Source organism: Amblyomma mixtum, chromosome 4, assembly GCF_055824585.1.
Source record: "Amblyomma mixtum isolate Tamu chromosome 4, ASM5582458v1, whole genome shotgun sequence".
Lineage (NCBI taxonomy): Eukaryota > Metazoa > Arthropoda > Arachnida > Ixodida > Ixodidae > Amblyomma > Amblyomma mixtum.
The window spans coordinates 155783425-155795286 of NC_143015.1; the positions used below are offsets into that span (position 1 = coordinate 155783425).

An 11862-nucleotide genomic window follows, 5' to 3' on the forward strand; every position below is an offset into this window, starting at 1 on the left:
CAAATCACTTATTAATGGTTAATTACTGATTATTGCCTGAATACTAATTAACTGCTAATTAATGACGCTTCAGCTTCGCCTTTAGGAGTGGAACGCGACAGCGCGTTGTAGCGCTGCCAGGGAGTCCACGGAACGCCACTACCCGTTCGGCGCGATGCCTTACCCTTTGAACGCAACGCTTTTTGAGGAAAGGAAATGGCGCAGTAATTCTGTGTCATCTCGGTGGACACCTGAACCGCACCGTAGATGAAGGGAGGAATTGGGAGTGAAAGAAGATAGATAAAGAGGAGCCGTAATGAAGAAAATGGAAATTGTATTTGAGGAAAGGAAATTACGCAGTAACTGTCTCACAAAATTCAGAGGGGGCACTTTTTTGACCTAGTGTGTGGTCACTGATGCCCCTAAGAGTGGAACGCGACAGCGTCTTGCAACGCTGCCAAGGAGTCCATAGAACGCCATCGCCCATTTGGTTCTACGCATCGCTCGTCAGTAAATTGGTTTTTGAGGAAAGGAAATGTATCTGTCTCGCATTTGTCGGTGGACACCTAAACCTCGCGGGAAGGGAATGGAGGAGGATGAGAGTGAGTGAAGACACCGTATTCACTAGACGCGCCTTTGTTCATTCCAAACCATCGAGCTGGCATGGCGGAGTGGATAGCATGTTCGTCTCTCACGCCGAAGACCGGGGTTCGATTCCTGAGCTCGACCAATTTCTTAATCGGTTTTATTTATTTATATGGCCGGACTAGTAAACCTAATTAGGCTAATTGGGCAATTAAGCAATTAACTAAGCTCAGTCCCACTTACTTGGAGCATCACTATACGATGCCTTCAATTGGTTGCATGGTTACTAGCCAAAGTACAATTGGCCCGGTTTGAAATTCGCGCACTGTGACGTCACGACCGTTGCCACCAATTGAAAAGCGTGACATTTTCTGTCGACAACTGCTGCTTACAACGATGAGACATTAAAGGCTTCCGCCTTAATAATTACAGTGTTGTAGGCGTTACCGAAAAAAAGTAACTAAATACGTTACTCGTTACACTAAAAAAAAGGAACGCGTTACCGTTACCGAAAAAAAGTATCGCACGTTACTTTGCCGTCACTCCATGGCCATAAATTTTAATCAGTGCGTCTTTGCTGCAAGAACTCAAGATAACAGTTTTATAAAGCTCATACCTCATATAATTCAAACTTCACAAAGAAAACATAGCTGAACTGAGCAAATTTACAGTAATTCTGGTGTGCTTCTGCTTACGAAATTACGCGGAAATTGTGTAGCAACAAAGAAATGTTAATGTCATAGTTCCTGAAAAAATATATTTGCGCACATAAAAAATTTTTTTTTTACTTGAACCTTCGTAATTATCGCAAAAATGCGAGTGTTTACGTCAAGGTGTTCAAGGTCAGCTTCGCTCGCTTAGGAGCTCAATAACGAGAAACGTAGCCGGAGTTGCAGATAGAAACAGCTGGTTGACTGCGATCCCCTTTTGTGTGCTGTACCATTGTACTCTTTCCACGGCTCTCTTAGGGCCATCTTGAAGTAAACTGGCGACATTCCTGAGTTTTCTCAGAAGAGGGAACTTCTTCCACAAAGAATGCGAGAGTGTCACCTGGGAACGAGACACTGACTTACAGATTTCTGCAAATGGTTCATTGGTGGCTTGGCATGCGTCCACTCTTTAGAGAGATGTGTGTGTGAGTGGTTTGGGGGCGAAGACAAGTTTGTGACTGCGTGTTCGTGCTTTTTAGAGCGCAGCTCTCTGGCGTCCGTTCCTGGGTTTCGCGTCGTCGTCGGCGTCGGCCTCGTAACCAGCTCCGCCCCCAATGTTACGCTTTTCAATTGGTCGAAATGCTCGTGACGTCACAGTGCGCGAATTTCAAATGGGGCCAATTGTACTTTGGCTAGTAACCATGCAACCAATCAAAGGGATCGTATAGTGATGCTGCAACTAAGTTGGACTGAGTTTAGTTAATTGCTTAATTAATCAATTAGCCTAATTAATATAGAGGAGAATGAAGAGGTCAGAAGAAAAGAAAAGAACGACGCGCGCCGCAGCGACAACAGCGTCCGCGGAAGGAAACGCTGCTGAAAAAAAAACAGATAAGTACGAAGCCGCGTTCCCTCCACCACCACGCACTTACCCACTCAGTAAGACGTTGCTCGTTTCATATACGTTGTGTCAAACATCCTAGACAGTTCCAACAATTGACAGGTTAATGACAGAACACGATGGATAGAAATACAAGAATATAAATATGAAATAGCCTAATTAACCTTTCTAGTTAGAGCGCATAAATCAATAAAACCGAGAACGAAATTGGTCGAGTTGGGGAATCGAACCAGGGTCTCCGGAGTGCGATACAAGCACGCTAGCCACTCCGTAATGCCAGCTGAATGGTTTGGAATGAACAAAGGCGCGTCTAGCTAATACGGCGTCTTCGTTCACTCCCATCTTCCCCCTTTCCCTTACGGCGAGGTGCAGGTGTCCACCCAGATATGCGAGAGAGATACATTTCCTTTCCTCAAAAAATAAATTTACCGTCCAGCAAGGCGTACAGCCGAATTGGCGATGGCGTTCTGTGGACTCCCTGGCAGCGTTGCAAGACGCTGTCTCGTTCCACTCTTACAGGCGAAGCTTAACATGTTAACCACACATCAGTAACACACGCAGACAGCCAATGGACGCGTCATTCGCTGGCAGCACTTGATTCATCATTAACAACCACATTCTTAACGTACGCTCCCTTGCCGCACATGCCAAGGACGTACACCACGATCACATTCTGCGCCATTCCTCTGTACTTTGCTTTGCTGAAACCTGGATGGATCCCGAAGAGCCTCTAGAAATCATAGATTTCCTATACTGCTGTGGTGCTCGCAGAGACCACAACAGAGCGGCGGGAGTCGCTATCTACTTGCGCACAGGTCTCTCTGCAATACCAGTCGAAATGTTTGGCACGTCACATGAAGTTGGCGAACTGTGCGCCGCAATGTTGCCGAACGGCTTGCTGGTAGTAGCTGCCTACTTCGCCCCTACCGCACTCACGAAAGACGTCGTGCACTTCCTGCAACTCGCATTAACCGTCCATCGATCCACACCGATGTTAGTAGTGGGGGACTTTAATGTTGACATAAAGACAAACAGCAATTTCCTAACACTTATGCGGGAGAACATCCCGTTCCTCTTGCTCGTAACGCGTCCCACGGCTGTGACAACCTCGCGAGGCACTTGTATAGATCTCGTCTTTGAGAATCAAGCATTGGTGTACCAAGTCGAACATATATCAGTCTATTTCTCCGGCCACAAAGCTTCCTTCATGACTGTCAAGAACTGTTAGTGGAGTCTTTGTTAAAGGAATACGTGTGAAAAATAAAAAAAAAATTCTGTGATAGCGCATACATGTGTTGCTCGATTTCTTTGCCTCAATCTATCGAAAAGGTGAAACAGCTTATTTGCTGCGCTCAAATTTCGCATTAGGAAGTAACGTAATCGTCGGTAATTTTTTTTTTTTAGTTGAGTGCGTCGTCAAGGGCAGGTTTTTTTTGGCATGCATGCGAGCCGCAACAAGGGTCGTCAAGAACACCGGTAGATTTTGTTTATTTGCAATACTATTTTTGGCGTTTTTTTTTTCTGAAAGAGAGGCGGAGAGGGACAATTGAATTAAGAAGTAACCAGTAACATGACACCTCTAATTACCGAAAAATGTTAACGTAAGTACGTTACCCGTAACAATTTCGAAATGGTAACGAGTACGTTACTATGTTACCGAAAAAAGTAACGCGTTGCCGGTAACGCCGTTACTTGTAACGCGTTACTGACAACACTGCCAATAAATAGCCACTAACAACACGCGTTGGTCGAGTTGGGTTGACCTTGCGCAGCCCGACTCAACCTGACGTTATTGGTTCATGTAAACAGGGCTAAGCAAGAACTCGCTTATGCAATGACAAAGTTTGCGTCCGGCCACCATGCATAGCTGCAGGACGCTCTCGGTGCTTTTGCGAGCCACACTTCCCGTCCTCTTCAGTTTTCTCTAACTCTGATTTATTTCTTTGTGGAATTATAAGCAGGGAAGGAGGTATCAAAGCAAGTAAATCTGTTATAATTTAAATATTTTCACGAGGTGGTGAAAATGCCTTGAAAACACAGACGAGCAGATTAACGTGGTACTGAAACAAGCTCTTTATTGGGCTGCCGTAGAATAGGCGTCTCCACCCACACACGGTCACCTGGCTTGTATTGTGCGTGGAGACGGCGGAGATTGCAGCGTTGGGCGTACGTTCGCTCTTGGTCTGTAATGCGTAGCCGGGCAACTCGTAGAGCTTCTGCACGCTGCAAGCAGGCGGTGACGTCAAGTATGTCCTCATTGGTGACGTTTGGCAGCATGGCGTCCAGCGTTGTGGTTACTTTTTGCCGTAAATGAGCCTAAAATGTGTCACATAGTACTGGTCTCAATAAGTGCGCTGTAGTAGACGAACATGACGTACGGAAGGAAGACATCCCAGGCCTTGTGTTCTGCGTCGGCATGCATGCCGAGCTCGTCTGCAATGGTTTTGTTCAAGCGCTGCATGTGGCCGTTCATCTGTGGATGAAACGCGTCATCGTCCGACGGCACCTATACTGTAGCGCAGGATGGCTTGCGTCAGCTGCACAGTGAACGCAGTTCGTGTGTGTCGCGCGGGACACAGTGAAAGAAGGAAAAGCGAAACACACGCTGTAGCCAGAATGGGTGTTCTAGGCGGTTTCTTGGCTATCGTCATTTTCCGACGTTTCCTTCAAAGGTCGCTTGAGCGAGCGAGCCTTTTGTGCTTCGAGAATGTAATTAGGCTCACGAATTGGAAGGCCACGGCTCCTCCTTGGGTCCACGAGCTCAGGCAGCAAGCAGTACATATAAAAATTTTTGAGCCGCGGCAACATCTCGTCCTCCCAAAACGATTGATTCCTGGAAATCGCTTCAGTGCTGATGCCTTTTTTGGTCCACAGCACAAACAAGCACTTTTTACGGCGAGCAATATTCAGCTGTCCTTGCACTTGGTACCAGTAATTACTTTTTGTCTTCAGCTGCAATCTCCCGCTCTTGTTTTCCTCACAGCAGACTATTTTTTTGGCGCGAACTCCTTCTAGTGGAGTAAGGTCCCTCGCTGAGTAAGAACACTTGACTTCAACAAGAACGTCCTCCCCAATGAGTCCGTCCGGGGAAGCGCCAAGAAAGGGGTTCTCCTGGTCAACAAACAGGCCGCACTCCTTCACCACGACGTTGCACTCATTTTCGATTTGCTTGAGTGCTAAGCACTCGTGGTCTTTTCCATACCGAATCGCTTCGGAAGTTATTTCCTTGTACAGGATGTCGCCAACTGTCCGCCCACATCCCGTCGTTGGTTTCATTTTACAAATAGCACCAAACAATGATGCTGTCAATCTCTTTCGCCTTTCTTGTTTCCACAGAGTGCATCCACTCTGCTTCGACGTTGCTCGCTGCAGGTCTTCGATGTTGGTTGCTGATAGCGAAAGCGATTTCAGGAAGGTGTCGGAAGTAGATTGAAAAGCACCGGGCTCCATGTCTGGTAAGCCGTAATCAGCATCGGCACCAGTATGTCGCTCCTTTTCTCTGCGCTTGCAGCGTGAAGTGGTTGGTATCTTCTTTTTCGGTAGCTTTCGCTTTGAATTCCTCCTAGAAACTATCGCCTTCACAAATGATTCTGTGCATCCTCCAAGCTGCCCTCCCGAAATCCTGCGCGCGATTTTTTCGTGGTATGTTCCTCGGCAGTTGAGCGATAAGGAGGCTGCAAAACACCTTGTCTCGTAGGATCTTTTCAAACAATAGTTTATCCTCTTTCCTCCTACAAATTTCGCCACAATGGAGTTGTAATGTTCGGCAGCATTGTTATCGACGTCCATTATTAGGCTCGCCGTGTTTGCAACCACTCTGCTCATGGCAACACAAATTTCTTCAAACATGCCTTTCTGAACTATTTCAGGAAATATATTTTCTTCTCCCGCTTTGCTTCCGGAACAGAAGTAATCAGCGCAGTTAGCGTGGTCTCCGAACACATGATTTGGGCCGTTCATTATGTCATGAGCAAGACGGTCTATTTTTTCAGAAAACGATGCCTCTTCAGAGCTTCTAACTTTTATTGCTGTTGCAACTCCATGCCGTAGGCGAACAGCTGCTTGGAGAATAGAGTTCTTTAATTTAGGAGGAATTTTTTCTAGCCGCTTCTTCTGAGCGATCTCTCTTATTTTTGCTGCATAGTTTCGAAGTAGGTGGTTCCTGCACTCAATTTTTTCAACCCGCTGGTTGCCATACGGTGCTGCTGCTACGATAGATCTGTAAGTGCTGGAATCCCCATCAGCAATAAGTTTTGTATATTTGATGCCATGTAGCTCAACGCTTTTCTTGAAGCCTTCCACCACAATAGCTTGCTCCATGCTTGTTGAGCTTCCCTGCCAGTTCTTGTGGCACTGATGCTGTTTCGGGGTGGCACCTTGTGGAGTCCGGCCACACATTGCGCATATCTTGTTTTTCACGCCAAGGTACAGGACCTTTCCAGTTCTGTGACCAACGATAGCAGCCTGAAAGAGTAAGACCAATATTAGTCAAGAAGCTGCCCTACTGGCTGCACTGCTAATCGCTCGAACATATAGGTATTTCAGCTTATCATGCCTGCTATTCAAGTGCTACTTTAAAACTACCTCTAGGCAGTTTGATGCCTTTCGATCACAACGGTACATAGCCCCGTGTACATGCAGCTAGGTTATGAAAGCGCGGATCTTTTCCATACCTCCCCAATTAGCCGAAAGAACAAGTGTGAAATATTTCAAGTACAAAATGCAGCGCTTTTTACCGCTATGGCAACTAAATAAATTCGTGCACTCACCACGCCTGACGGAGCGTCATATTTGTTCCTGTAGGATCTCTTTGACCACGCACCATCTGCGATGACTGCTATCGTGGGTGTACCGTCACTGTCAATGTCGCCGCATTCTCTTGCCAGCCTTGCCTCCTCTGCGCCCGCTGTTTTCATTTCCTCCCAGGCGGCTTGATTGATAATGTTGCCAACGTCGTCCTCTATTTTCGTGTAAGTGTCCGATGACATTCTTGGGATGTTCATAGACGCAAGCAGTTCGTTAAGGTTTGAGAAGCCACAGCCAATTGACATTATTCCACACACCGCTGATGTGTTTATATCGCCGCAGCCGCTGGAAGCTTGCGCATCAGATGGCGGGTCTGTGTGAATGACATCCTTCCTTCGGCACATCCTGCATACAAGAGTCAACGTGCTTCGTAGACCTTGCTTTCTTTCAGACACACAGTCCATATCCGCCAAAGTGCAGTTGAAGGGAACATGGAGGGCGGTCTTTTGCAAGCTGGTCAACAGGTACTGAAGGCTAACAATGCGCCGCCCTTGAATTCCAGCATTTGCACTGCCGCTCTTTACGGTGGTGATCGCGGGACCTCCATTAGCAATATCTTCGTCGCACGACTCTGTTGTGCTCATCACTGAAGATGACAGGGCACTTCCTGGCACCTCGGATTCTTTGATGGGGGCTTCAACGTCTGCCGGCCTTGGGTTGTGCTCGTTGACTTCTGGGGACGCAGAATCTTCAGCAGGGTGGGCAAGGTCGCCACCATAGAGGGGATAGTGTGTTTTGCACGTAGGAGGTTCGTTATCACGAGCTTGCCTCTTTCTGGTGTTCGCAATCAGTGCACCTGCACGTTTACGCTTCCCGTACCTGAAATTCTTTGCTGGCATTTTCTGCTGACTTGTTGCCTGCTGGTATTCAAGCACCTTGAGACAAATCGGGAAACAAAGTATGGCGCACAAAAGTGCCACAAGATGATGGTTACCGTCAGAACAAGCCAAACTCAAGCCTTGTTGGTGCTGAGAAGCGGAAGATGGGTGTCCGGCCCTGGGAACGCTCGTACGAGACTAGGCAAAGTAAGCTGCACGCTGTCACTACAATCGAGGACATCCTTCTGCAGCTAGAAGGCTACGCGGGAAAGGGAAGAAGACCAGCCATGAGCCTTGTGCTTGTAACCAGCCGGAGGGACGACGCTTACAGCAGCATGGTCAGTGCAAGAATGAACCACTGTTTATTGAAGGCACAGCTTTTATAGGCACGAGCAAGAGCGCTGTACCGGAGGGACGACGCTTGCCGGCGTTCTGGGCCAGCCGAGTGGGACGCGCGCCGGCGTTCTGGGCCAGCCGAGTGGGACGCGTGCCGGCGTTCTGGGCAAGCCGAGCGGGACGCGCGCCGGCGTTCTGGGCAAGCCGAGCGGGACGCGCGCCGGCGTTCTGGGCGAGCCGAGCGGGACGCTGTAACCTACTGCGCATTACTGTTGCGCATCGGCGCGATGCAATCACTGATGCGCGGCACTGATACGAACACGACACGTGTCCGTTACAGTGCTAGGAGCTCCTTTCTTTCCTTTTATTTAGAGACTGACTACATAGGTGTTCAACACAATGGAACCTTTTCCGGGTAATGTCCTGCGGACGACCACACCTGTCTGCTCAGGCGAAACCAGTCACCCCACCTTACCATTGTAAAAGAATTTTCGCAGAAAAGACTGAAGGAAGCTTAGGCGACCCAAACCAGAAACGCTAAATTGGTGGGTTACTGGGAAATGGTCCATTGTATGACCCCCACATCCTTCTGTGCTCAATGGCTTGAGAGGGGGGTCAACTTTTTTGTGCTTCGGTCTCTGGAACCTTGGCCGCATACCTACAGATAGTTCTGGGCTCTACTTTGTGTACGCGGAAGAACGAATACTTTTTTTCGTGTCGCGGTGTAGTTTACACACCTGGAGGGGGAATAGAACTTCCCTCCTTTTTGGGGTACTCAGGTGCTGCCATCTATCGACAGAAAAAGTTCAAATCTGAGTTGCCTTGTAGCTGGTGAGCCCTCTTAAACGTCTTCCGGACGGTGGCGGCCTTTTTTTTTTTTTTTTTCCACTGCGTGATATACGACTTCACACGAAGGATGGCTTCCGAGCTACCTAGAGTTAATGAACTGACCTTGTTTAGAAAGTGTGGTGGGCATGAAAACATGAAACATGTGAGGTGTGTCTGATCCAGTTTCTTGAAAATGCACTCAGCGTCCTCACCGTTGTGAGGAAGGTGAGGCCATCCCAAGTCATCTTGTAGACCGGGTCGCGGTGAAAGGGCCCCGCCGTCGTTTCCCTCGCGGAGGCGCTCCGTCTGACGGCCGCGTCTTGGGTGTCGTCCGCACGCAGTGGCTGCAGGTGCGACAGGTGCCAGTCCTTGGACCGCATGTACTGCTCCTGCGGTTTCCAGACAACAAGACATGTCAGCACACAGATCCTAGAGCTTGATTCCATTTTGGTAGCAGTCAGACCTAATAAACATGAGATTGAAAAGTTCAGAAAAAGAAGGACTATAAATCGACAAACAATTAGAACTGAACAACTTGTGCCTTAACACCTTTTTACTGAAGACGATGCACAACTGGAGATACCTTTCTACCTCCACTGACAGCAATCCTGATCGTACATCTTCTAGATGGGGGGTCCTTAAACTGAGCTCCGTGGAGCCCTTGGATTCCGCAGGACTTTTTGGGACTAATAAATATACTGTAGTGCAGTTGTTCATAGCCGATTCTTTCACTGCATAGGCAGTCATTATTAATGTGGCCTAGCTGATAAATAAATAAACAAAAAAGCGCATGCTGGAAGTTTCCAGTATACAGAAGGTGATGTCAAGCCCAAAACAGCATGACATGCAGCCTGATAAAGAAATCTTTTCTTAGCCAAAAACATTTTTATACCTTTCTAACACCATCTCAACACATTTTTAGCATCTTTTCAACACCTAATCCAAACCCGTTTTTTTTTCTTTTTCTGGTTACAATTGCACGCTGCTGCAAACAGACATAAAGCTGACACAGCTTTCCCATTCATGACAAGCAACTCAAATTAAGAAAAAAATAATTCACAGGCGTTAAACATGGCTCCTCACCCTGTATACATTGCGTTGCAACATGAGTACCAGTCAGGAGAATGCAAAATGACACTGTGAAGTCAGGACAGCACAGGAACCTTGGTAACCACTCCAGGAATGTAGATGACAAAATGTTAACTTTTACACAGCGAACGGCTTAATGGAAAAAAAACCGGACTGTGGGTTACATATCTGCCGCAGTCCTAAACCGCACACTGAATGCACACGCAGAACAAAAGGCGCTTCAAGAGGCACACTTCCTCATAGCTCAAACATCTGTGCGGGAATTCCGCGTGTCACAACTCAGCCACGCAGGTGGCAGATAAAATGAAATATGCCTGCCACCCCTCCAGATATAGCCCGCAAACACGTGACCTACATACACACGGCGTAACGGAAGAAAAAAAAAAGAAAGCCTGAAAAACTGCCAACTGCACGTTGAAGCTCCCCCGCAATAAAAAAAGGCACACAGCTGGCACCAACAAAACACCCACTGTTCAATGATACAGATGGCAGAGAGGAAATGCGGTTTACATGGTATTAGCTGCAGTGCGGTTAATATTTCTGTGCAACTGCTTGATAAATGGCAGGCAGATAGCGAGAACAAAAAACATGAGAACACAAGCAGGCTAGCTTTTTTTTTTCCTCTCTTAAAACTTCCTGTTTGGAACTTGCGCTTAGATTGAACGAGAGCAAGCAGACCATGAAAATGCGCAGAGATACGCCACTGTTTACGGAGTACGGGGCATTATTTGTGGACAGATAATGTAGAGATAACATCCAGGCCATATGCAGTCAAAAGCCACTGGGGTAAGAATTCGCTGGGGATAGTTTTACGAGCAACACTGTGCTGTAGTTGTGCACGAACCCTTCTTAACCCTTTAAAGGGGCACCGCGATGATTTCCTCAGTACCGGTTAATATCATTAAATAGATTCATCATGCGTTCCAGAGAGCAGGGCGAAAGGAATTATTGAAATCGGAGCATGCAAACGAAAGTTATTCCACTCTGAAAATTCGAAATGAAAAGCTCAGATGAAAATGCATCTCACTCGCCCATTTCACTCACCCAGTACCGAGATTGGGCGCTACCAATCAGAACCGTGCCTAGCGCACACGCAGCGGAAGCGTGCATGCAATTGTTGCTTTGTCGGGGCTGTAGACAGCCGCGCATTTTGACGGCATCTTCCCCCGCATACGCGGCGCCGTAGTCAGGGTAGGGGTGACAACGACAAAGGAAGCTCCCCCGATGTTTCTTTTTTAGTCGGACTGGAAGGCTGCCGGCCGCACCCTCCCTCGGCCCCAAACTCGACTCCTGTCTCTTGTCCGGCCTTTCTCTTCACAATTTGAGCAAGGAGTGTAGACGGGCTTTTTTTTTTTTTTTTGCAGCCGTCTTGGTGTGGTTTGAGCCAACGTTTCTTGAACAGCGCTGGCCGCCACGAAGGTTTGAAGTGGAATGGAAAGTGTCGCCCCTAGCTTTATTCTTGTCAGTTTTCGTTCGCTTTCCCTGCTTATTTCCAGTTTTTGTGGCATGTGAAAAAGCTTTCGGTACTCAGAGACATAATATATTGGATCCATTTCGCAAGTATAAAGGAACAACATGCAAACTGGCCGCCCAACCAATGAGAAAGGCAGCGCCCTATCTGGATGCCAGCTCATTTCCGCTGCCGCAAATGGCCGACGCGCTGCGACACCATCGGCTCGAAACGAGCATTTCTGGCGAAGATTAAAATATCAAGCATTACGATTTTGGCGATCCCATTGCGCGTTCAGGACTCACAATGTGCCTTGCTCTGCATACAAAGAATAAAGACCTCATGCTTTATCTACGTCGCAGGGCACCTTTAACCACCAACCCTGAGCTGTACTCTTCGTGGAACACTGGATTAAAATTG

General features: G+C 47.6%; 1 protein-coding gene and 1 long non-coding RNA gene across 3 annotated transcripts in view; both read right to left on the reverse strand.

Annotated features, from left to right (window-relative positions):
• rho-5 (rhomboid-5) overlaps window positions 1-11862 on the reverse strand; it is a 59833-nt gene that overhangs the window by 33025 nt on the left and 14946 nt on the right. For both annotated transcript variants that reach the window (XM_089541006.1, XM_089541007.1), the window contains exon 4: window positions 9116-9292. In XM_089541006.1, coding sequence (XP_089397132.1) covers window positions 9116-9292 — 177 coding nt within the window. The remainder of the gene's footprint in view (window positions 1-9115; window positions 9293-11862) is intronic.
• LOC149348886 (uncharacterized) lies at window positions 4165-7803 on the reverse strand. Its single transcript, XR_016282529.1, has 2 exons — window positions 6885-7803; window positions 4165-6579 (listed from the first exon to the last, which is right to left on the reverse strand). It is a non-coding gene; the product is annotated as an uncharacterized LOC149348886 (long non-coding RNA).